Source organism: Chanos chanos, chromosome 5 (assembly GCF_902362185.1).
Source record: "Chanos chanos chromosome 5, fChaCha1.1, whole genome shotgun sequence".
In the NCBI taxonomy this organism is placed as follows: Eukaryota; Metazoa; Chordata; class Actinopteri; order Gonorynchiformes; family Chanidae; genus Chanos; species Chanos chanos.
Window position 1 is genome coordinate 22,272,581 of NC_044499.1, and position 23,074 is coordinate 22,295,654.

At 40.7% G+C, this 23,074-nt stretch overlaps 1 protein-coding gene across 2 annotated transcripts in view; it reads right to left on the minus strand.

The window, feature by feature from the left end:
• The window catches only part of pde4bb (phosphodiesterase 4B, cAMP-specific b), a 36,597-nt gene extending 22,902 nt beyond the window's left edge, over nucleotides 1–13,695 (minus strand). The window contains exons 1-6 of one of the 2 annotated variants that reach the window (XM_030773291.1): nucleotides 13,654–13,695; nucleotides 12,906–12,923; nucleotides 8,647–8,867; nucleotides 1,336–1,530; nucleotides 882–918; nucleotides 670–740 (exon numbers count right to left, since the gene is read on the minus strand). In XM_030773291.1, coding sequence (XP_030629151.1) covers nucleotides 670–740; nucleotides 882–918; nucleotides 1,336–1,530; nucleotides 8,647–8,867; nucleotides 12,906–12,923; nucleotides 13,654–13,695 — 584 coding nt within the window. The remainder of the gene's footprint in view (nucleotides 1–669; nucleotides 741–881; nucleotides 919–1,335; nucleotides 1,531–8,646; nucleotides 8,868–12,905; nucleotides 12,924–13,653) is intronic. The other variant, XM_030773290.1, reaches the window with a different exon arrangement.
• Between the last annotated feature and the right edge of the window lie 9,379 nt (nucleotides 13,696–23,074).

Below are 23,074 nucleotides of genomic sequence, written 5' to 3' on the forward strand. Positions count from 1 at the left end.
TAAAAAAAAGAAAAAAAAATTAAAGCATTTTAAAAAGAAAGAAGAAATAATTTTACCCTGATCGATGTCCTAACTATGCAACAGAAATAACATGTTGGCATTCTAATATGTTCAAAAGAGACTTATCAACATATCTGTCACTATAAAACTGTTACTGTTTTACAAAAACATATAGACTTTTTTTTTTTTTTTTACGGTTCCCTTATTTTACATAGCCTGACTATGACCCAAGTTTATGTTTGTTGATAGTATTTGCTCACTGTCTGCAGAAACTGACATCTGTATCTGTCCTAGTTTAAAACAAATGACCTTTTTGGAAATGGAACAGTACACTTCAGAATACTTTAGGACATTCTACACTATGTTTGCTACCTTATTTTTTTTTTTGTGTTTATGTTTCTCCTTAGAGTGTGTCACACTAATCCTGGGGCAGTCATCTGACAAATTAAATGATTTTAAGTGTAAAATTATATAACTACTACATCACCATGTCAAGCAAAGAGACAAAAAGCCCCTGTGTGACTACATGTGAAATTTGAGACGACTACTGCGCCCTCTAGTGGCAGATACATTACAATGACAGTGAAGCCCATCAGGATCCAATAGCATCTTCTATGATGACTAGCTTTGGAATTGTCTTAAACATAACATTCAAAAAAAATCACTTACTTGCTAGAAGGACACTGTACATTGGTTAAGATGCTGACATTGTTTCTCACAGTGCGTAGACTTGCCAGTACCTACCATCACAAACAAAACAAAACAAAACAAAAAAAACACAATGTAAGCATATAGTAAATGTGTGCTAATTAAATGCAAAGGGGTTTGAGTCAGTGGTAACAAAAAAAAAAACAAAACAAAAAACCACATCAGTAACTTACTTGTGCAAATGGTGTAACAATCAAATCTTCACTATGTCTGAAAAAGAAGAAGATTATGTCTCATTGTTCAGGTCCCCCATCTGCTTTATTGCTGTTTATGCTGAGACAGTAAGTAGCCCCAAGTAAAGTAAAATGAAGTTTAACTAGGATGTATTGTCTAAGTTTAGACTCCACATAGAGGAGGTCAAAGAGTCTGAAACTTCAGTGTCTGGCCTCCCTGGCCTGAGGGGGATTAGATGCCTGCTATATGGAGATCAGGGCATCTAACAACTACACAAAAGTGACATAACAGGTCAATGAATGCAAAGAAAGTATTTAAAATAAATCCGACTGAAACTGACCAGCATCCAATCTTTCAAGGCGCCAATGAAAATTATTACCCCGAGGACAAAAAAAAAGAAAGAAAATTATTCAGCTAGAAAAACAGCCTGGAGCCCACTGCGGGGTCACTCACAGCTCGCCCACGATGGAGGAGTTTCGGGACATGGACTTGGGGGAGAGCTCGTAGTCACTGTCCGAGCGGTAGAGGAAGGACTCCCTGCGCTGGCTGTGACTGGAGATACCTGGGTGGAGGACCAGACCTGAGCCTGGAGAGACCTGAGACTCCAGGGGACTGCAGCTTCCTGGAGGACCATTCTCCACATTGAAACTGCATGGGAAACAGTAGACACAGAGAGACAGAGAGAGAGAGAGAGAGAGAGAGAGAGACAGAGAGAGAGATCTGATTATGACTATGCAACATACTGATTAGTGTCTGGAACAAAACCCACTGTCAGTGATGTTTTTGAATGATTAGACTGTACACAAGATAATGACAAGAATATGACATCAGAGCCCTGAGGTTACACTGAAGTACACTGTGAACCCTGTTTCCACATACCGTGACGTTTCAGGCATTGACAGGGCAAGAGTGGATTTCCAAGGCCCAATTCACATAGAAATTTTTTTTTTAACAGAATGCACTGCTTCATAATGCAAGGAACTGTGGCTGCTCAAAGCTGGAGCAGCATGAAGAATCTCTTAAAATGCTGCTAGATCCTGTCTTCTCACATAATATTTTATCCATGATAAGAAAGTGAAAACAGTTTCAATTCTGGGTGAAGGCTGGTATTATGAACAGATTCACATTGAACTGAGTGCCTGAAACAGATCTCCAGTTTACTCTCATTTTCTTTTCCACCTCAGAAGTGAAAGGAGAAACTTTCTCTGCAACAAAAAAAAAAGTGCCATGCATTTCTGTTTGTATATTTTCATTAGTGCTGACCGATAAATCGTATTTTCATCATTATGAACATGCGCAATAAACAGCTTGCAAAAGAAACGCGATGAATAAGAAAAATCCTTTTATTCACATGCGCCATGCATTCACACTCAGCATGCGAACATTTGACCCTGAAGATGAAGCCCAGGATAGGCCCCAGCTTGCCGTCAGCTACTCAAAGTTTAATTGGTGTCAATTTGGTGACGAATGCGAGGTTAGCTCACAGGATGGCTGAGGAAGGAGAGAAGAGCGAGGAAAATGTGGTTGACGAAGACCTTGTGGTGAAGACGAACAACACTTCTGCTATTTGGAATTATTCTGGATTCAGGAGAGACGACCTGTTACAAACACAGGCACTGTGTAAAACATGTAAAACATAACACAACTTCTAGAGGAAACACACCAACCCCCATCACCACCTGTAATACAACCATAAAGAACTACACGAACAATTCAAAACTGGCCAAACCACAAAACCACAAAACCACAAACGTCGAGCTGCAGCAAATCTAAAACCTTTCCATCATTGCAACAACAGTCCATTTCACAGAGTTAAACTTTAATTTGTTAAAGTTATAATGTCTTATTTAAATTAATGTTCTGTTTAATTGGTCAGGTATTCATGTGCAATTTATTCAATAAAAGCATGTTTGAAATCATTTATTTCATTTCCCTATTCAGTGGGCATAGGCTATTCAGTGTTTGGGGTCTGTGTTAACAGTGTATCTATTAAAGCAGAAAGACACAGGAACTGTATAGTTATGCACAGTTCAATATCTGTTAATTTATTGTAAGTCATATTGTCCTCGCAATATTGAACAATGTTATCGCACCTCACAGATTTTCTTCATATCGCGCAGGCCTAATTTTCATAACTAATATATTGAGCTTTGTGTTGTTTGAGTTCTTCCACTGAGCAGATCATATTTGGGAGAAGGCACCTAAAGTCAACTTAAGGCCAAAGCCCATTTCAACCCACCCAATAACACGCCCCTCCCCCCCACCTGCTGCTCGGTGATCAAAGAGAATTCATTCATTTGTTGCGGTATGAAGCCATGTCACCATAAAAAGGTTTACAGAAGTCAAACACAGAAATGCTCCAGATAGCAAGTTGAAGCGCTCTGTACAAATCATAAGATAAAATGAAAACACAATCATCTGAAGAGACTAAACCTCCTGAACATATAGAATGTGCGGAAGGTTTGTTTTGAAGGGCGTGTTTCTGTGTACACGCACGACAGCCCATACTACGCAGTCACCTGTGCGGAAAGGTGAGACCACCTCAGGCCAACAATGAAAAATCCTCCCGAAGATGTAAATGTCAATTGCATCATAATATTACACAATTATATTACACAACACAAGGGTCAAAAACAGACAGACAGCTGCACAACCGCTGCTCAGAATCACTTCCAAGGTCAGAGAAAAGGTGGAGATCGTTTTTTAGTATTTTGATGCACGGTTCTCTGGCTACATGGAAGAACAAACTGATTGTCGTAGATAACATGCTACTGAGTTACACACTACTGAGTTAAGCACTGCTGAGTAATTCAGTAGTGATGAGTGGTCTCTTTACATGGATGAATGAAAATCATTAACAGGCTGATTAATATTCATAAAATTCCTAGACATTGACCAATGAAATTGATCCGAGTTAATAAGATGCAGTGACAGTGAGTAGTAATAGTTATCAGTAGAAGTGAGTGGGGAGTAACTAGAGTTCTCCTTCACTTGACTGCGCTTCTTTCGCTTCCTTAATGATCATTACAGATTTCACTTAAATGATTCCTTACGCAGTCTGAGTCCAACCTCATGTCTTTTCTCAGCGATGGCCAAGACATGTTAAATCTTTCCAATTATACTGCCAATTTCAGTAGGCGTACAAAGACTGTAAAGGCTTTAAGAGCATGTTAAGCATATTGGCAATGCAATTTAATTATACTCTCTCCTCATCTAACAAACCCAGGCAAACACATAGCACGCAGCCTCAAGACTTGCAAACTAAATGACTTATACAAGACTTGAATGATCTGTTTTGTCTTCCCATTTCTGCCTCTAAAACAGAATACCCATTGCAGCAACTGTCAGTCTGAACCGAACTGCAATCACATTAAAAGTTTAGCACTCCAAAGAACACCTGCACACCAGTCTTCACTGTAAAAATGTACAACCAGCAGCCAAGGAGGAATGTTAATGTCCCCTAACTGCACTGTGTCTATTACACTGCAGTCATTACTGTTACTGTTAAATTTCTTCTTATTTTTATCAACTTATTATTTCATCTTCTAAGTTACATGTTTGAGTGGATTGCCAATACACACACACACACACACACACACACACACACACACACTTTAAGAGTCTTTTAAATTTTGCTCGGTAAGAGTCCTATGTCCTACCAATAGAATACACTAGAGGGCAGTCCAAAGATAACCTCAAAAGTGTACATTCATCCCTGATTCTTTATTAGTTTATGGCTATATTCCATTACCTCAGAGAAGGATGCTTTAAGTGTGCTCTTTTTCTTATGAATGAGAGAGTTTGTCCATCAAAGCTTAACACAAAAAAAGGTCTAAACCATTGGACGTGCCATACCTGAACACACTGGTCTGCCATTGGCTGGAGGAGGTGTATGGCCAGTAAGCTGTTTTTCCAGCACCAATGATTCTGAATGCAGCTGTCACGATAGCCCTCTCAATATTTGCCTGGCATTTACCCCGCTAATCCCTCCATTAGATTATTATTCAATATGGATTACATTTAGATGGGAACTAGAAAAGGCAGCCCTACACTTCCTCCATGCATTGCCTCTACATTAAACACACAAATTTAACCCAGTTTAACACACACACACACACACTTTCTTTCTATATACTCATGAGGAATTTCAGTTCAGTTGCATTTAACTGTTTTTGAAGATTGACAAATCTATCCCTTACTACAATCAGAACTCCAGAAATGAAATATTTGAAACTTTTTTCAGTCATAGTAATCTTTAAAAAAATAGGATAAAGAACTGGCTGGCACATGGTGAGTTTTTCCAGAAATTTACCTCCTTGTTGGGCCAACAGGTCCACACGGCACGATGTTACTGTTACGTGAACCATGAACTGACAAACCCAACAAACACACCCACCACTGCACAACCACACCCACACACATAAACGATAAATACGTCGTAAGGCATAAATGTTTGACCTGTGCCAGGGCATGGTCAGTAAGAAGGGGAGTGCCTGTCTGCAGGACGCCCCATCACTTTACTGTACAGACAGCCCTGTACTCTGTGCCTGACAGAAGACAGCCCATACATCTGGGCTGGATTACAGGGAGCGGACTCTTTTTATCTGTTCGCCGACTGCTCTTTATCTCCCAATTTGTTTCTCTTCTGTGGGAAGAGAAGCAATGGCACATTCCTAGCAGCTCTCTCTCTCTCTCTGTCACTCTCCCTCTATCTATCTATCTATCTATCTATCCAGCTTCCCTGATGCAACCAAAGAAAATCTGTTCTCATTAAATTGAATACAGCGGTACAATATAGTAGAATTTCGAGTGGTATACGTAAGTGTATGGTAGAATCTAGAATGGTATATGTGAATGTATGGAAGAATCTGGAGTGGTAAATGTGAGTCTATGGTAGAATCTAGAGCGGTATATGTAAATGTATGTAGAATCTAGAGTGGTATATTTAAATGTATGGTGGAATCTGGAGTGGTATATGTAAATGTATGGTAAGCTCTAGAATGGTACATATGAGTTTAAGGCAGAATCTAGAATGGTATATGTGAGCGTATGGTAGAACCTAGAACGGTGTATGTGAATGTATGGTAGAACCCAGAGTGGCATATGTGGGTGTATTGTAGGATCTAGAGTGCTATATGTGTGGAAGTAAGAGTGAAGATCAGATAGACAGAGAGAGAAAGGCGCAGGACGGGCATGTACTGGCACAGTGAGACGTATGTGGGTCACAGAGTAATGGGATGAGAGGGGACTGGAGAAATGGTGGTGGGCTTTGATCCAAGCAACAGCAGAAGGAATGTGATGACTTAAGACACAGCAGGAGTGCAGCGCCACAGCCTTGAAAGTGCTTCTCATTTCCATGTCCTTCAGCCTTACTAAACCATCTCCCTGGAGTGTTAGTGATGGGCTGGGCGGGGCTGGGCTGGGGGGTGGGGGGCTTGATGAGAGAAAAAGAAGACAGAAAGGAAAAGTGTGGGTCTGAGAGAGAAAATGTGTTTGAGAACATACTTTAAAATGAAAGTGCGTGTGTGTGTGTTTGTGTTTTTGTGTGTGTGTGCACGTGTGTGTCTGTATTTTTGTGTGTGTGTATGTGTGTGTGTGTGTTTGTGTGCATACGCCTGCATGCAAGCATGTGTATGTCTGCATGTGTTTATGTGTCAGAGAGAGAGAGAGAGCGAGAGAGAGAGAGCGTGCACAGACATGTCTAAATGTGAGCGAGTGGTAATCTCTCAGACTGTCTGGGTGGTATTGCACAGCTCTGGTTACTGCTTACTCATCATAACAGACCTCTTCACAGGGATAAGAGAGTCTTCAGAGATACCAGCTCATTTCAGAACCATGCTTCCAGTGCCACAAGCCAAACAGCCTTTCAAATCGGACCTCCTCTCTTCACCACACTCTCAGCTCAGCCTGTGAGACACCCCCCCACCACCACCACTACCACCACACAGAAAACAGGAGTGTCCCCTGGTCAACCCCCCCATGATTCAAAAACATCCCATCCATTTTCATTTGTGAGTGGAGCTGACATATATCAATAGGGACAAATGAATAGTACACAAAATTCTCAGCAAATCATCCTAGTGGAAAATAATAATCTGAACATTTAACCTATGTGCCCTCACACACACACACACACACACACACACACGCACAAAATCGTTTTACACTGCCCAAGCCTTACCGGGCATGAGAAACAGCCACAGTGAAGCGTCGCCGTTGACGGATGCTCTTATTTGCAACCAGCTTCCGGAACATTCTCGGCGAAGTCTCTGATGAGTTTTTTGGACAAGCTGACGGTTCTGTCATGTTAGGCTGAGGTTCTGGGTCCAGCTCCTGGTCTAGTCCTAAATTAATCTGAACCCTATGGTGCTTTATGTCTAAACCCGATTCCAGCCCCTCACAGAAAGCCTCTTTACCCTCCATCGTTCTGAGCACCTATTCTTCAAGATTGAAGAAAGCCAAATCCACCAAAAGTACAAATCAAACACTGTGGTAGAACTGGGTTTAAGCAGCTATAGAGGTGTTTTTTTACAGGCTGGACTAGAATACCCGAAATCCACATCCTTATTTCATCCTGTTCTCATCCCTGTGGTTTTTTTTCTTTTTCTTTTTTTTTTGTCCTTCCGTCCAATCTATGCCCTACTTCTGAGGCCTCTGCCCCTCATTCCGTCCCATTTGGGGTGTCGCAAGGCACTGGATACGCCTCTCCAGAATACTCAGCCTTCTACAGAGCCTCCTTCTTCCCTCCCTGGGGTCTGTGAAATCGCTCCAAAAACTCTCCCTCTAAATAGCTTCTTCTTTGCTCTCTCACATCCGATATAAATAGACAGACGTAAAGCCGTAGGATCACGACTGCTCCTTTTCACCTTATTGCTTTACACAGTACTACCCAGGGTGAGAAAGCCAAGGTTTTCCAGGTATAATAAGTCGTGCTGTCGTGGAAACCCCTCCTCTTGGCAGTCATTTCATCTTCCTAAATGCATTGTGAGCTTGGATCCAAACGGTCTGAATTTGACAGGTGCTGGGCGAAGATAGCCTTAGGCTTGTTTTTTTTGTTTGTTTTTTTTACCCCTGGCCCTTCTGATTAAAAGATGAGGGCCTAGTTTTCATGTGGAAGTCTGGGGCATTTTTTTTTTAATTTAGGGAGATTCACACTGAAGCCACTGATATGAAAAGAGTGTCTGGTAGAGTGTCTTTTGCCCATTTTCAAAACTTTCAAAACTCAAACCTTCCATGACGGTGGGAAAGAGAAATGACAGCAAACTCTGTATAAATGACTCAAAAAAAAAACCTTGTTTGATTTACAGGCAGCCTTGCCGAAATGTCACTCAGAGTAAAATGCCACCTTGTGGAGACAGTCTGACATTGCAGTCAGGTAAATCCACACCAAATAAACTACGCAGTTGAGGCCGAAGTGAATATTAAAATTTAATTGTCAAAATAAATCAAACTTGGAGTTGTCTCTAATAAGTTTTAAAGAAACTTGGGAAACTTGTCATACTTCGAAATATGGCTCTTTCCTTCCAGAGAACATCCTTTTGTCATGCTTAATGCATAGTAAAATATCACTAAGGGCATGAGTGACCATATTCTTTCTGACATTTTACTGCTGTAAAATTAGCCATTTCGACATCAAAGCATTACTGTGTTTTTCTTTTTTTTTTTGATACATGAGCCAAACTCCTCCCCTCCCTAATATATACCTCTTGAAACCTGACTTCTGCTGATTGATTGGGAAACAGGAAAATGAGCTTTGTCACTCACCTCTCTTGAGCCACAGGGGTGATGTCGATACGGGGCGGGGCGACAAACGCCAGGGTCGTGGGTCTGGACACGGGATCCTCCTCAGGGGTCCGTGACCTCTCTGCCTGTCTCCATGACAACGGCGGCAGCAGCAGGGTGCCAGAGTGACGCCTGCGCCCCCTGCGGAGGTCTACGCCCAGCGTGTGTCCTGAGGAGGCGTATCCGAGGGGCTCCTTACAGTCCTGCCCAGAGACATTTAAGACATTTACAGGCACTATCAGTTTGTTGACTACATAAAATAAGTCCCTGACCACAAACTTGAAAAAAATGAATGATAGGGAAACACAGCTTCATAACCAGAGAATGTTCTGTTCTCATAGTTACACAAAAGTTGATCTTGCGTTTGTGCTCAGACAACTGAAGGCAACTTTTTTCAGCAATACCCCAGAGTAAATATTTGTCTGTCTATGTACACTTGAGGGCGCTCTGCTACCGCAAGCCAATTAACACTTAGCCCCCATCAATACAAAATATCAGCCAAAGATTAATAAGCATTATCAAATTAATACTACATAATCTTATTATCTCAATCTCAAATCATATGTCATTGCACAGTCTTTGGTGTCTTACCTTTGACTTAAATAATTCCATAATATCATCGTCATGGTCTTACATTAGTCAGATATCCAGAACATCATTGAGTTACAATCAATAAGACACATGCAGTGTCAGCCTCATCCTTTTATGATTAACCCTCTCCATTTCTTCTTTTTCACACACTTACCATCATGACTCAGCTGATGGTATGACGTATGCTTGTGAGAGTGTTGCCACTTTTATATAAGTTTACAAAAGAAGAAGTAGAACAGAAAGAAAAGAAAACTCCCTCTTTCAGCGTTGTGAGGAGCTGCTGGATGTGCTGTGTGGCAGCGTCACTGACTTGAGCCTGCTGTTACTGGATCTTTACAGAGATTTATGAGTGGTGTGAATTAATGGCCCTGTTTCAGTCAGACCAAGCCTGTGAGAAAGCAGCTCTGTCAGACAGAAGAGCAATGAAAAGTGTCCTGCTCCAGTCCAATCACACACTGCAGCCCACATCACCGTCAGTGGAGTTTATAACCCAAACAAAATTACCAGGAAGTCGGGGGTGGTGGGGTGGGGTTGTGACAGGGATTCTTCGAATGATGCCTGAAAGCATGTGTGTGTGTGTGTGTGTGTGTGTGTGTGTGTGTGTGTTTGAGAGGGGCTGCAGTCACAAATGTAAGGAAGCCAGGAGAAATACAGCAGGACATAAACAACACACACACACACACACACACACAGGCACACACACAAGCACGCATACACACACATCTTTCCTAGGCTGGCTCGGAATGAATTCTTGGAAAAGACCGGCTGCCCTATAATGAGTACTGCTCTCTAGTTTTGCTTAAGTCTGCTTTTGTACCGTCTCACGTTCCTGCTGTTTTACTGCTGATGAAAAACCCTGTCAGCCAACCTGGCAGTTTATTACATGGTAACAACTCTGTAATATCTTCATAGTACAGCACTTCACTGTGTCTGTCCATCTCACTGCCATTATGTTTTGCTTTTAGGGTTTTATACCATAAATCTGCCACACACTTAAAAAACATATATATATATATATATATATGTATATATATATATATATATATATATACATTTTTTATTTCTAAGTCTGAACTGGAAATTAATGCTTACACAATGTCCTGTAGTTGACATAATAGTGAAATAAACATGTAAGCTCTATCAGTGGCTACTCCTCAAACAGAGCTTGAGGAAATCTTGTCTTTGGTAGTTGCTTATTTTTAGCTTTTGATTTGTGATTCTCAATTCTGACTCTGCCTCTCACTGAAATTTAAGCACCGCCAAATGACCCTGCCAAGAGACTGTTGAATATTCAGCTTATGAGTGTATGTCAATTAGAAATTCATACACAAAGCTCTTGCATATGAAAAGGCGAGATCAGATGCATCTCGTCTGGTTCAATACTCGGAACAGCGCCTGTTTCAGCAGGTTGAGATTTGGATGATTGACAGAAGTTTATGAGTGACATAAACATGTGCATAGACTTGGCAAATGGAAATGCTGTGAATGTCCAAAAGGCTTCGTCTCACAACATTATTTATCACGCTCCTAAGACATCATAACGAGCTGATATTTTTCTCAGTGTGAATGATACACTGTGGACTCAGACTTCGCATGTGTCTGGCCCTAAACTTAGATCTGACCCGAGACCATCTTTCAAACCCCAATCCCTAACCGTGACCTTAATTACTCCATCTTACGGAAGAAAAAAGAAAAAACAAAAACAGACAAACAAAAAAAAGAGACCCTCATGCTACAATATAAGATATGGTATTATTGTTATAACCCGTAAATGTGTGGATATTTAGATTCAAATGTGTTTTCTCTCGTCGAATTATTAAAATGAATGTAAAACGTGATGGGTGTTCAGAGGAACAATCTCTTTAGGCACGGTGAGTTTTCTGTCCCTCACACCTAAGATAATGGTACTGCAGTGACTGGTCTCTCTGCTGTATTGCTCTGTGCTAACACTTCAGCTGAGTTGTAAAAGAAGAGTGAATAAGGCTGAGTCAGAGATACTGGGGAGAATGAGGGAGTCACAGGTCACAGAACTCACAGTTCACAGTCTGTGTTGTGCTGTGCATGTGAACAAACAGCACGGCTTCAGGAACCAGTCACATGCGATGTCATTTCATGTATCGTCACTGTTATGAGAACAAGAAATTAAAGTCACACTCAGCGTCCAATCAGCTTCATTTTATGTATGTCTTCCCTCATTTAATATGAATGAAGTCCATCTGCAATGTTTGCTTCCCAGCCTACCTTCCTAACTTGCCTGCTAACGCAGGCTAACCTAAGTATATGTCCGCACTTACCCAACAAGCGAGCTGCACAATGAACCCGTATGGATTAATCCACATAGTTACAAATAAACTGTACTTAGACATTATGAATTGCAGGGATGCTGTACTTAGACATTATGAGTTGCAGGAATGCTGTACTTAGACATTATGAATTGCAGGGATGCTGACTGGTGCTTGCATGAGACCTGTTTCAGGAAGCATGAAAATCAACTAACTGCAATTTAGTTTCATGCAACAAAAATTGCACCAAAATTGCATCATGCAAGACTGCCATCACATCACAACTATGTGTATAGTGTTATATAGTGAATGCATTGCCCAGTTCAACTGAATGCACAGGGGAAAACGGTTCAGTTCGTTGTGCGTAGTGTGTGTGATGAACTGCAAATGCTATGTAGATAGTGTTGTATGAACACATTTACAGCCCTAGGGGACGGATTGAAAAATCAGTCACTGACCATCACAAGGAGGCTTGTGAGGTGGACAGAAAGAGAGAGAGACAGCAGGACTGGACTAATGAAATGAAAGATGGAGTGGCAGGCAAGTGCACACATGCATGCAGAAGCAGAGATTGTGTAGGAGGATAGATTAAAATAAATAAACAAATAAATAAATAAATAAAAAAGAAGAGACAGCCGAATGGCCAGGCAGAGAAAAAGAGAGAAAGGCACACACACACACACACACACACACACACAGAGTGTGCTCTATAGACATACAGACAGATACATTCAAGACAAAGACAGGGGTGGTACTGGGATAATAAGCAGGTTGCCAAACAGGTTTCAATCTGCGCAACGCATTAGGGTAAGCCAACACTTTTTCACAGCTCCGAAAACAGTAAAATGTCATTTCCCAAGGTACTTTTCCCAACTCCAATGAGTCAGTTTGCGTTTTTCTTTTTGTTTGTTGCTTTAAATATTTATACACATCTATGTGGTACGGACACACGCGGGCAGCAGGAACATCAGCTGTTGATCAGACAAAGAGACGGACGGAAAGACAGGCGTGGTTACCATGGCAACGCCTTTGACTAGCTTGGCCGTGAATTTTGATAAAAGGTTGATGCGGGCTGATCCTGAACCAAGCACATGATGCTGCTTTTGGCAATGGGGGTTCCTGACACCCATGTATGTCAGCCGAAAGGGGGCAACAGCAAAGGAGCAAATGACATAAAACCGTGGTGTGATTTTGAACTGTAATGAAGATGGAGAAATAATTGCGAAGAAAACCAAAAGAAAAAAGGGGGGTTTTGACAGTGTAAATTGCATTCATAATATGACAGAACAGGAAGTTGAGAGAATGTGTTTGAAAACAGGATGTTGAAGGTAAGTTGGATGCTGAGAAAGGAAACTGAGACTAGGTAACCGGGTAATCTTTGCTCTTCTAAGTCACCCTAATTTAGGCAGTGGATTACTACTACTGCCGTGTGGTTGAGACTGTTGGCTGCAGGACACATAGTCTGTTACAGATACTCTAAACAGAATCAGGGTCTGGACTCTGATGAATTTTACTACGAGCAGCTAACGTCCTGACAAACACTACTGAAAAAAAAAATGCACAAGGCCATCTAACAGTATCACTCCACACTAGCAACAAGAAACAGATGGACACTGTGCCCTCTCTCTGTCATCTGTCTATCCCTCTTTCTTCTCTTTACCTCACTCTCTGCCCTTCTGTCTCTCTCTCTCTCTCTCTCTCTCTCTCTCTGCCGACTGCCCCGTGGGAGGCCAGTCTGTTCCTCCGGTCACATGCCATTGAGTCATCGCCTAACAACTCGCTCCATCCTCTTGTTCTGCCTTTTTTATTATTTTTTCACTCTGTGCATCAAAATTGATTATGGCAATGGAAAAACAGTAGGTAAGAGCAATAACAGAAAACAAACTGTGTCTTAATTTTTGTAAAAAAATTGTGGAGCACTGTGTTATAAATGAAGTGAACAGCTGAAATGGAAATATTTTCAGTAAGGATACAGTAGACAGTACACAACATCAAACCTGCACAAGGACAAAGAAGGAAGAGCAACTATGGAAAGCAGCACCAACCACATTCAGAAGTGTCAATGGGTAAACTACATTCACACCAATTCTGGGGAAAATCCAAGCATAGCACTCACATCGCCCGGCGTCACCGCTAGCACGCTCCTGCTCTTCTTCATCCTCACCCCTGCCAGAGAGACAGATGAGCCTCTTTTTCCTCCAGATTGCCTTCCTGAACGGGTACTCGCTTCACCAGAGTGACAGCGTTGGCTTGAGGAGAGAGGGAGAGAAAGAGAGGGAGCCACTGACTCAGCATCAAATGTATTGGCACGAGCAGAACGAGCTGATGACCTTGATTCAAATAAACCCAGGCTGAACCGTGTTAACATACAGCCGAAAGAGTGTTTTGGTGTGAGCATTACGATAAAACACACGTTCTCCTCTTTCAGGCTGCAGGGTTGTTAATGGAGAGGATATCAAGGGTCAGAGACTAACACACATACCTCACAGAAACCGCATGTCTGCTATTATCTCTGCAAACAACACATGACAAGCATACTTAGGAAAAGCTTTCATTCATGCCTTTTCTGAATGAATAAATGAACAAAGGAATGAATATAAATGGATGGATGGAAGGATAGATGGATGAAAGGGTGGGAGAAAGAAAGAATTCCCATGATGGTTTTCTAAAAGAGACAAAAAACCCTCCCAAAACATTTCAATTTGTCAGGCATCACATATCTGGCTAAGAAAAGACAGTTTCCAAAAAATACTGCACTTCTTGCTCACTATCATTCATTAAGGAGAGGTGGAGGCCATGTATCTTTAAACTACGCATAAAAAAACTCTTAAGTGAAATGAGCAAACGTTTTGGCCCACTCATGTTGCCAGTAACTGTGTTTATGAAAAGAGGGTCATATCATATGCTCTACTGAGCTTGGGTAAATGATATTTTCCCAGATGGGAAAGGTCAAGTTGACCTTTGCTAAAAAAGCCACAGCTCAGTGAAACTTCAGAGACTGTTTTTCCCCGACTCTTTCTGATTTTTCCAAATCTGTTCTCGAGGGCTAGTGTGAGACACACACTCTGGAGATGTGAGACACTGAACCCACATGAAAAACAGACTCTGAGACTCCAAGAGCTTGGCCGTGTCCAACGTGACCCCTTCAGATCTGGCCTGAGGGTGAGGGACCAGGTCCACAACAATCCCACATGAATCCTTTTCACACGGGACACACGGCAATACCTACAGCCTCTGGAAAAAAACACATTAAGTTGGCTCCAATCCTTTAGAGACACGTAAACAAGATGAATGAGGGAATGAAAACGATTAACGCTGGTCTTGGATGTTCAGAGCAATGAGAAAAGCAATAGCTATTTTTTTATCCGCTGAGTAGATTCTGACTTGACCGAAAATGGTCAGGGATGGAGAACTGCACCGACACGGAATTAAAGAAAAAAAATGATCTTGAACAGGCGGCTTATGCTTTTAATAAAATATATTTAAAATGAAGAGATATGATCGCAGATCAAATGTCCTACCAACAATTTTTTCGGTTCTTTTTGTATGTATTTATTTTGTAATACATTTTCATAGAAAGCGGTGAAAATGAATTACTCTGAGCTCCAGTCTAGACAAATGCAACCTATTGACTTATCTGAGAGTGCTGTGGCCTGTACATCAAATCTAATTACCCCTTCGTCCTCCTGTCCGCTCAACCATAAAATCTAGTTCATTAAAATCTCCAGTCCAAAGATCCAACCAATAAAAGTCTCTCTGAACCTGTTCTGACAGTTGTGGATACTGTTTTTTTGATAAAAATTTTATCAATGCTTTCTATTATTTACATTCTGATATCTGGTACTGTGAAACTTGAGTACTGACCTAAGGAAAAAAGTTAAACAACCTATCTTTACCAGTAGTAAAACATGTTGCAATTTAAACAGCGATGAATTAAAACCGTGCTAAGAAGATAATATGATCTTCCAAAAATCCCTTGCCCAGTAGCTTTTTTCCCCCTTTATTTTAACCCATTTTTTCTGCCTTTTGTTTCCCCATTTCAAAAAGGTTATTTGTTGCAAAGCCACAACCATAAAACATTATTGCTCAGAGTGCATTAAACACTTCACAGAAAATGAACATTTTACACAAGAAACAAAACAACACACAACAAAATGAATCTGAGTGACAAAACTGACCGTAGTTCTAATGAATTCCACAGTGAGGTTACAAAGAGAGAAAAGATGAACTTCCCCTTTAATATAACCTTATTCAAACTGAAGGGGCACAGTTAAAAAAAATAAAAGAAGACTGAATGGCCCTTGTACCGAAACTTAATGAGTACATTTAGATTCCTGTTAAAGTGCGAACTTACTGGAGAGAAATCTGCATCTTCCTCTTTTCTTCTGATGGTGCTAGAAACAGGGAACGGCACAGTCATGTGGAAAACAGGCTGGGGAAATCGAGCGTTAAGGTCAAAAAAGGGCCAATTTATCGTTTATCTCCCAGACGGCATGTTTCTCAGTACAGCAAATTACTGTCTACTGTAGATGTGAATCAGAGTGGAAGTGTCGTTATGGTAGCGCTTCAATTTTCAAACGTAGCACCTTGAAATTTACTCATAAATCTTGTAGGCATGCATATGAACGAATGCATGTGAATGGGCTCTCGTGCAACAGAGAACCGAAATGATATGACAACATCCCATAAGTCATCAGTTTTACCATTATATATTCACACACAAGGCTCCATCTGTATGAGTAATACTTCGGCAAAAAAAAAAAAGAAAAAAAAAGAACTACAGGACGTGGAATACAGTGAAACATCTTTTAACCTCTCTCTAATGGCAACTCAGAGCAAATGTGTTAAAATGTGCGCTTACTGTTTCTTATTAATATTACTACAATAATATTAAACATTTTTTAAATCTAGAGACCTTATGACAGTTAGAGGTCATTCAGATGGTGTGAAGGTCGTAGAAGCACTAACACTCAGGCATAACGTGTCTCCAGATGAACCCTGGTTAGGGACTAGAGCAGGAACCGCTGTTTCTCATCATCACCCTGTGCTGATGACATGTGCCCTGGACTCTTTTGAACAGCAAATAGTCAAACGTACAACCACACCAGTGATGGAGCTAACGCAATTCTCTGCTGACGTCAGACAGACGCACTCGATAAAAAAAAAAGAAAGTTCAATTGCACTATTACTAGAGTAACAGTAAGAACCATTCAGCCATTCAAACATCGCTTAACACAAGAGCCCCATCTGTCTGGGCTAAAGTTTGATTATGTGAGGTCTGTAACTATGACAACGTGGCATTTGCCATAATCTGACCTCACAGTAACACACCAACAGTCATGTCAAGACTTGACCCACAGGGGCCATCAGGGGTCACTGCTCAGCACTCAGCAAAACATTTTTGGATTTACGTCTCTGTGTGGGTTTTACTTCAGGACTACATTTTTCTTCTTTTGGTTTTTTGTCCTTCTGCATTTTCATCAACATATTTCCTGTGACTCCTGGCGATTTGTAAAAATTCGTTCCTATAGCTGGCCTTGGCCGTAAGTTGACTGAGGAGAACGTTTCTCACACACTCACAGCGATGATATCAACAAACACTGGGTCAGACGGGTCAGTTGGAGAGGTGAGAAGCTCAGAGACTGGTCTACGACATCATCTGACGTATATAAAACAATGGTAGCCTTTGGAGGGTGGTTTAATGTTCAACTCATTCAGAGTCATAGGAGACCTAACAAAGATGGTTACTGTTCCTATTCAACAAAGAACCACCCCGGACCTCATTCACCGAATTGTTTTTTTATGTAGTTCATTTAATCCCAGGCTACACTGAATGAGCTTGCAGATTGGTACCGAGACACACACACACACACACACACACACACACACACACACACACAAAGAAATAAAATAAATTGCATTAGTCATGAAAGCCACTCATTTTTAAGGGGCAGAAAAACTCATCATGACTGAGTGACGTTTTACACAAAGCAGTTGGCAGATCAGCAGGAACTGAAATGTGTGGAACATTCAAACTCATTATTAAGTTAATTATTCTAATGAGATGTCTGTAAGGATTTCAGCCATTTGCTTTATTATGCTGTGCTCATATCTTTTCAGAAGGAGAGAAGAGCGAGAATTCAATAGGAATTCAGTATTTGCATCAGAGCATTCAGTAATTATTTTCAATATTTAATTCTTAAATCTGAACTACTTATTTGAGGCTCTGCCAGAATTGTTTGTTGAAAAGATTTCCCTCATGCTCTTCTTTGGTACAGGAGCAGCATGTGTCCTTACCCTAAAAATGATTTTCTTTTCATGCGGTGAACAAGACGAACACATTGCATGAAAAAAAAAGACTGTGGTACTGACAGATGTAATGAACACATTTCAGGTTCTCTTTTCTATCATGCTTAAAAGTGGCAAAAAAAAAAGCCTTGTAGCCTCTCTAGCCACTTTTTCACTGTCTGAAAGGTTATCTGGGACCTGATGTGACTCAAAGCCTTTTGAATCAGCCTTTGCTTTATAACTGGCTTTTGACATTTTAATCCCTGTATGTAAGACAGCTGCTTTTCTCAGGCTTCCAGCACTTTCCAGGGCACAGGTAGACTCATAGCTTATTCCGACCTAATGTACAGGACCCACCAATATGATATAAGAGTGTGCGTGTGTGTGTGTATGTGTGTGTGTGAGAAAACTCACCACACACGAGCCATGAGACAATATGGGCAGCTGTAAATCAGCTATGGAGAAAAGCCAAGATCAGAGAGACGAATCAGAGTAAGATCCAATCAGGGTGATCGGACCAGGGTATGGGTTCAGTAAGACTGATCTACCAGGAAAAGGCTCAGTCAAATGGCAAGACAGAGCCATAATTAGTTCTTCTTAGTTCATCTAGCTAATTCACAAAAGGCCTAGGTATGCTAAAGGTTCATCCTGTACCAAACACAAAGAGCTGGTACAGTGAAACAAAAAACAGCATGTAAACGGCCTAAAAAACCAAACAGTTTAAACTGATTTAAGGTGAACATGCCAACAATCTCAGAGTATATTTGAAATGACATCTCAGAGATATTATGTTTATAATATCTGATATAATTTTTTTTTCATGTAATAACACAACACACTGACAACTTACTGCCCACTGCTTAAAGAGTACATTGTAAATTTTACATCGATACTGAAACGGAACTGTATCTGTGCAAAGTGGTCTACAGATTAGATGAAAATGCATTGCAGTAATGACTCGTTGAAAAAAAAAAAAAGTTCTTTTTCATGTTCTTCTTCAAAACAATATATATAAGACAAATGTCAAGGGAGGATTTACATGGTGAATTAAAAACAAAACAAAACAAACAAACAAAAAACCATAATATTCTCATTTAATCTTTACTCTGACTGGCTCCCAACATGCATTGCTGCTAAGCAGACGTAGTGGAGCTCAGTGATGTAAACACTGCTGACTGGGCTTAGATTACTCCATCACCTCAATATGATAGCTCTGAATAATACACCATAAGCCTGAAAAAGGTTCAATTACACTGCTGAATCAATTAAAAAAGTACACAGTTACTTTTTTAACTCCCAACTGGCCACAATGTATAAGGAATTATGCGCTTTTTTCTTGTTTTTAATGAAAGATTTATCTCCCACATCTATTCTTTATTGGAATGAGAAAAGCCCTGACAACATTTGTCCATTGATCTTTCCATGAGGAATGACATCGTATCCTCATGGGAATTTTCATGTAGTCCCACTGAGCGTGTGCGTAATGCAGTGCTTCTATAGACTCACCTCATTAATTATGTAATTACCCCGCTTTTAAGAGCCTGTGCAGCTTGTAAAATAAAACAAAATGAGAGAGAGGGTGACAGGCACAGAGAATGTAGGATAGTGGACAAAGAACAGCGGCCTCTTCTGTTTTGACGTCAGATGTGTTTGACAGCATCCACTGAACATCAGACATACCCACCATTAACTAGAAATATTGACTTCTTTCCTAGGAAGAACAGAAATTCCAGAATTCAATTTAAAAACACTGTCTCCTCTACAATTTATGATTCAAGCTGTGTGTTTGTCTTCAGAAAGAGCTGTGTCTTCCCTAATGCTATACAGATGTACAGATATAAGGCATGAGAGTTCTTTTAGAGAGAGCGGTGCTGTCTGTGAAGTCAATGGTGTGACATTTCATGATTTTCATTAATCATGAATGGCTCTTTTAACATGGTTGTGTTGTTTTCATCACCATCAGTAACTAAACAAACCCTATTCATCCAGCTTGTTTAAAAGAATATCAGTCAACTGCAGAACTAAAAGGAAAACCAACATAAAGTGTCTTAAGCAGGTGTTGGGCCAAAATAAACTGTCAGAGCAGCTTCAGTGTGCTTTGGCAAAGATTCCAAAAGGCCCCTGGCATGGAATGGGAAACATGCTACATCATTCCTCTGTGGCCATTATTCGGTGTTTTGTTGATAGTGGTGGAAAATGCTGTTTCCAGGTAGCATAGGATTCCCATTAGGTCCTGATCTTAAGACTTAAGCATTTGGTTCATGTCCCATGAGGACAGAAGTGCTTCACTTTAGCATGAAGGTGATCGTTTACACTGATTATGTATTGGCTGGCATCTATCATGCCCTCTAAGGAGATGAGAGGACCAAAATCATGTCGGGAAAACTCCACCCAGCACAGTAAGAGGAACATCAGAACCCCTTCACTTTTTGATAGGAGCACTCAGGCCTGTATCTTTATTTCGCTTTGTGTTCTATACAGACACTCATCTGCTGGGTGAGAAACAGGTGAAGGATGACTCATCACACCACATGACTTTTCTTTCCGATCGCTCGGCAATTCACCGCCTTCATTCTTTGAACCACTTTACTTGCAGGCCTGCATCCTTAGCTATAATGATGGGTTTATACGTTTGGAGGCCTATTATTATGTTCTTCTCTGTAAAGTTCTCCATAGGCTGCTCTTTATGAAACAGCCTAGTAACATCCTGGATTGATATTTTTGTACTAAACCAATTCGGAGTGACTTATCTGTTTTGTCTGGCATTCTGAGCCAGTGCATTTTCATCACAGCTGAGGAGTATGGTCTTCTGACCAAAGGTGATCCCCAGCTGCTAACATATCTCCCTGAGACTCCAATGTCAGTAATCACCTTAACCACTATTCCTAGTCTGCATCACTAAAGCTCCCCCTAAATGTATCCCAAATCTTTCTTTCTTTAAAAGTCACTGACATCTTTCCTTTAGTCATGGCAGCTAAATATTAGGTAACTGAGTCTCTCCAGCATTTTTATAAAGGATTCTAAATCTAACAGGATGTGAACTGTTAAATCAACGAAGTTGTGTGGAAGCAAGTATTTTTTCTATAATCTGTATCCCTCATGACCTTGTGCATTCTTTCTTTTTGGTATTTACCAATGTAGCACAAAGTACAAGAATTGAATAACAACAATAAAATGAAAAATAAAAAATAAAATAAAAATTACAGCTTGCACACACTCTTTCAGAGTATTTTTGTTAATCTCAATATGCCAAACTTGCCTGTGTATCACAACAAGGAATAGCTAAAGAGCCTAGAGTGTTTAAAAGCTTTCATTCACAAAAACGCTACTCTACGAAACAGTTTGATTGATTAGTCTGGCTTCGATGGAGCTGCATTCCCTCTAGTGTAAAAGCATAGCATTTAGATTACCAGGGACTAAAACAGTTCAGTACTCCGCTTCCACGGCCCAGTAAACAACAGAAGTGACTGTCAGCATGGCCATTTAATTAGCAGAGATGATTAATGAATAAGGTCATGCAAATGGCTCACGTTGTGAATAAACACATCGTGGGATTCTATTTCAACATTTAGAGCCATTAATCTATGAAAGCACCGCACTGGAGCGGCGATTTATATATTAAACAAACAAGTTCACGCATACGTATACATGAGGCTCAAAATTCTCCAGTGTTACATCTCAGATTGAGAGTCAGTGCTATGGACATGGGGGATATCAGTCCATGATTCTCCAAAGGCAGAAAAACAAAATATAATATCGGAGCATTATTTTAAACTAAGTGATTCAAATGAAACTTCAGAGTAGTAACTTGTGTTTGGCGCCATTATGGGTAAAGCATTTAAAGTAAGTAAGTAAAGTAATGCATTAAATTACAGCTCTAAAAAATCGATAGGATTATTTATCTCACTGTTTGAGTTTACACTTAGCTACTGAATATTACAGACTGTAGCTTTAAGGTCCCATCTCACCCTAGCCACATGTTTAGACCCGCTACTTAGTGTTCACTAGGCATCATACGACACAAAATCGTCTTCACCAAGTGGTAGTTGCAGAAATACAGAAGAGTGGGTTTTCCACTTTTTTCCACAGGAAGCAGTCCATCGTTTTCCATTCACTCTTTGTTGAGAACTGAAGGAACATTTGTGCTGCTATTCATCTCTAAGCGATTGAAGAAATCGTGCATAGAGTCATATTGTTGCTGATGCCATAGAATATTTAGATTTGTAACGAACACTTACAGGTGCATTCACAGAAAGAATTCGGCCAAAGAACTATTTTTCTTTGACCGTGTACCGAAAACCCGCGGAAACATCTCAAGCCTTAGCCGAGCATCAGGGTAGCCGCTTGTCTTGGTTCAGTCCGCCCGTAGACCTGTACCCTTAAATCAAGACATATTGAGCAACATAGAAACAGACTTACCTTGTGTTCACTTTGCTCTGGAAGAGTAAACAGATAACTGAATTGAAACCTCTGAGAGGTGCGGCATACACTGTTGTACTAACCCCTCCTATCCCATATAGACTGAGAGCGATGTGCACAGTTGTTGATCCGTCGGCTGACTGAGTAGGGCAGGTCGCTCTTTGTCCCTGGCATCCACTAATCAACTGTCTCTGTGTCCCAGTCGTGTAACAGCACTGTCCTGTCCGTGCCCGAACGTCCCCCAGTTGAATTGTGCTGGACCCGAGTTACGTGGCCAGTGAATCATTAGCCCAGCGCCGAACAGACACTGCGCTCGATGTAAGCTAGTTTATGTCAACATCGAGAGCTAAACAGCGATTTTGACGATAGTTTCAAATGACATTTGAAATCACTGAGGGCTAATACTTGATAATTCAGGGAATCCTCATTTATTATATTATCATAATTCGTGCAAAATCTGTCTTCTCAGACTTTAACAAGAGTTCATACTTAATTGTGCAGAAGGGCTTTAGCCAGAACAGTGTATATTTTTCTACATGGAGGTTTAAGAAATCAAAGATGCACCCTCTCTCTACACCCAAGGGCACCTTTTCCCCTGGAGGCAGAGAACATCAGTCGTCCTCGCACTAACGGGTGAAACAAGGTAGATCCTCAAAAAAAAAAAAAGCTCCGTAAACACCTCGTGCTGCCTTGGAGAATAGATTTTTGTTGCACTAAATATAAACCCCATTGCCATAGTGAGCATTTTTAAACGGCAACGAACGAGTAAGGAAAATCTTTTCATCAAATGCTCTGTGATTATTTGCGAACATAATGGTTTTCACACAATC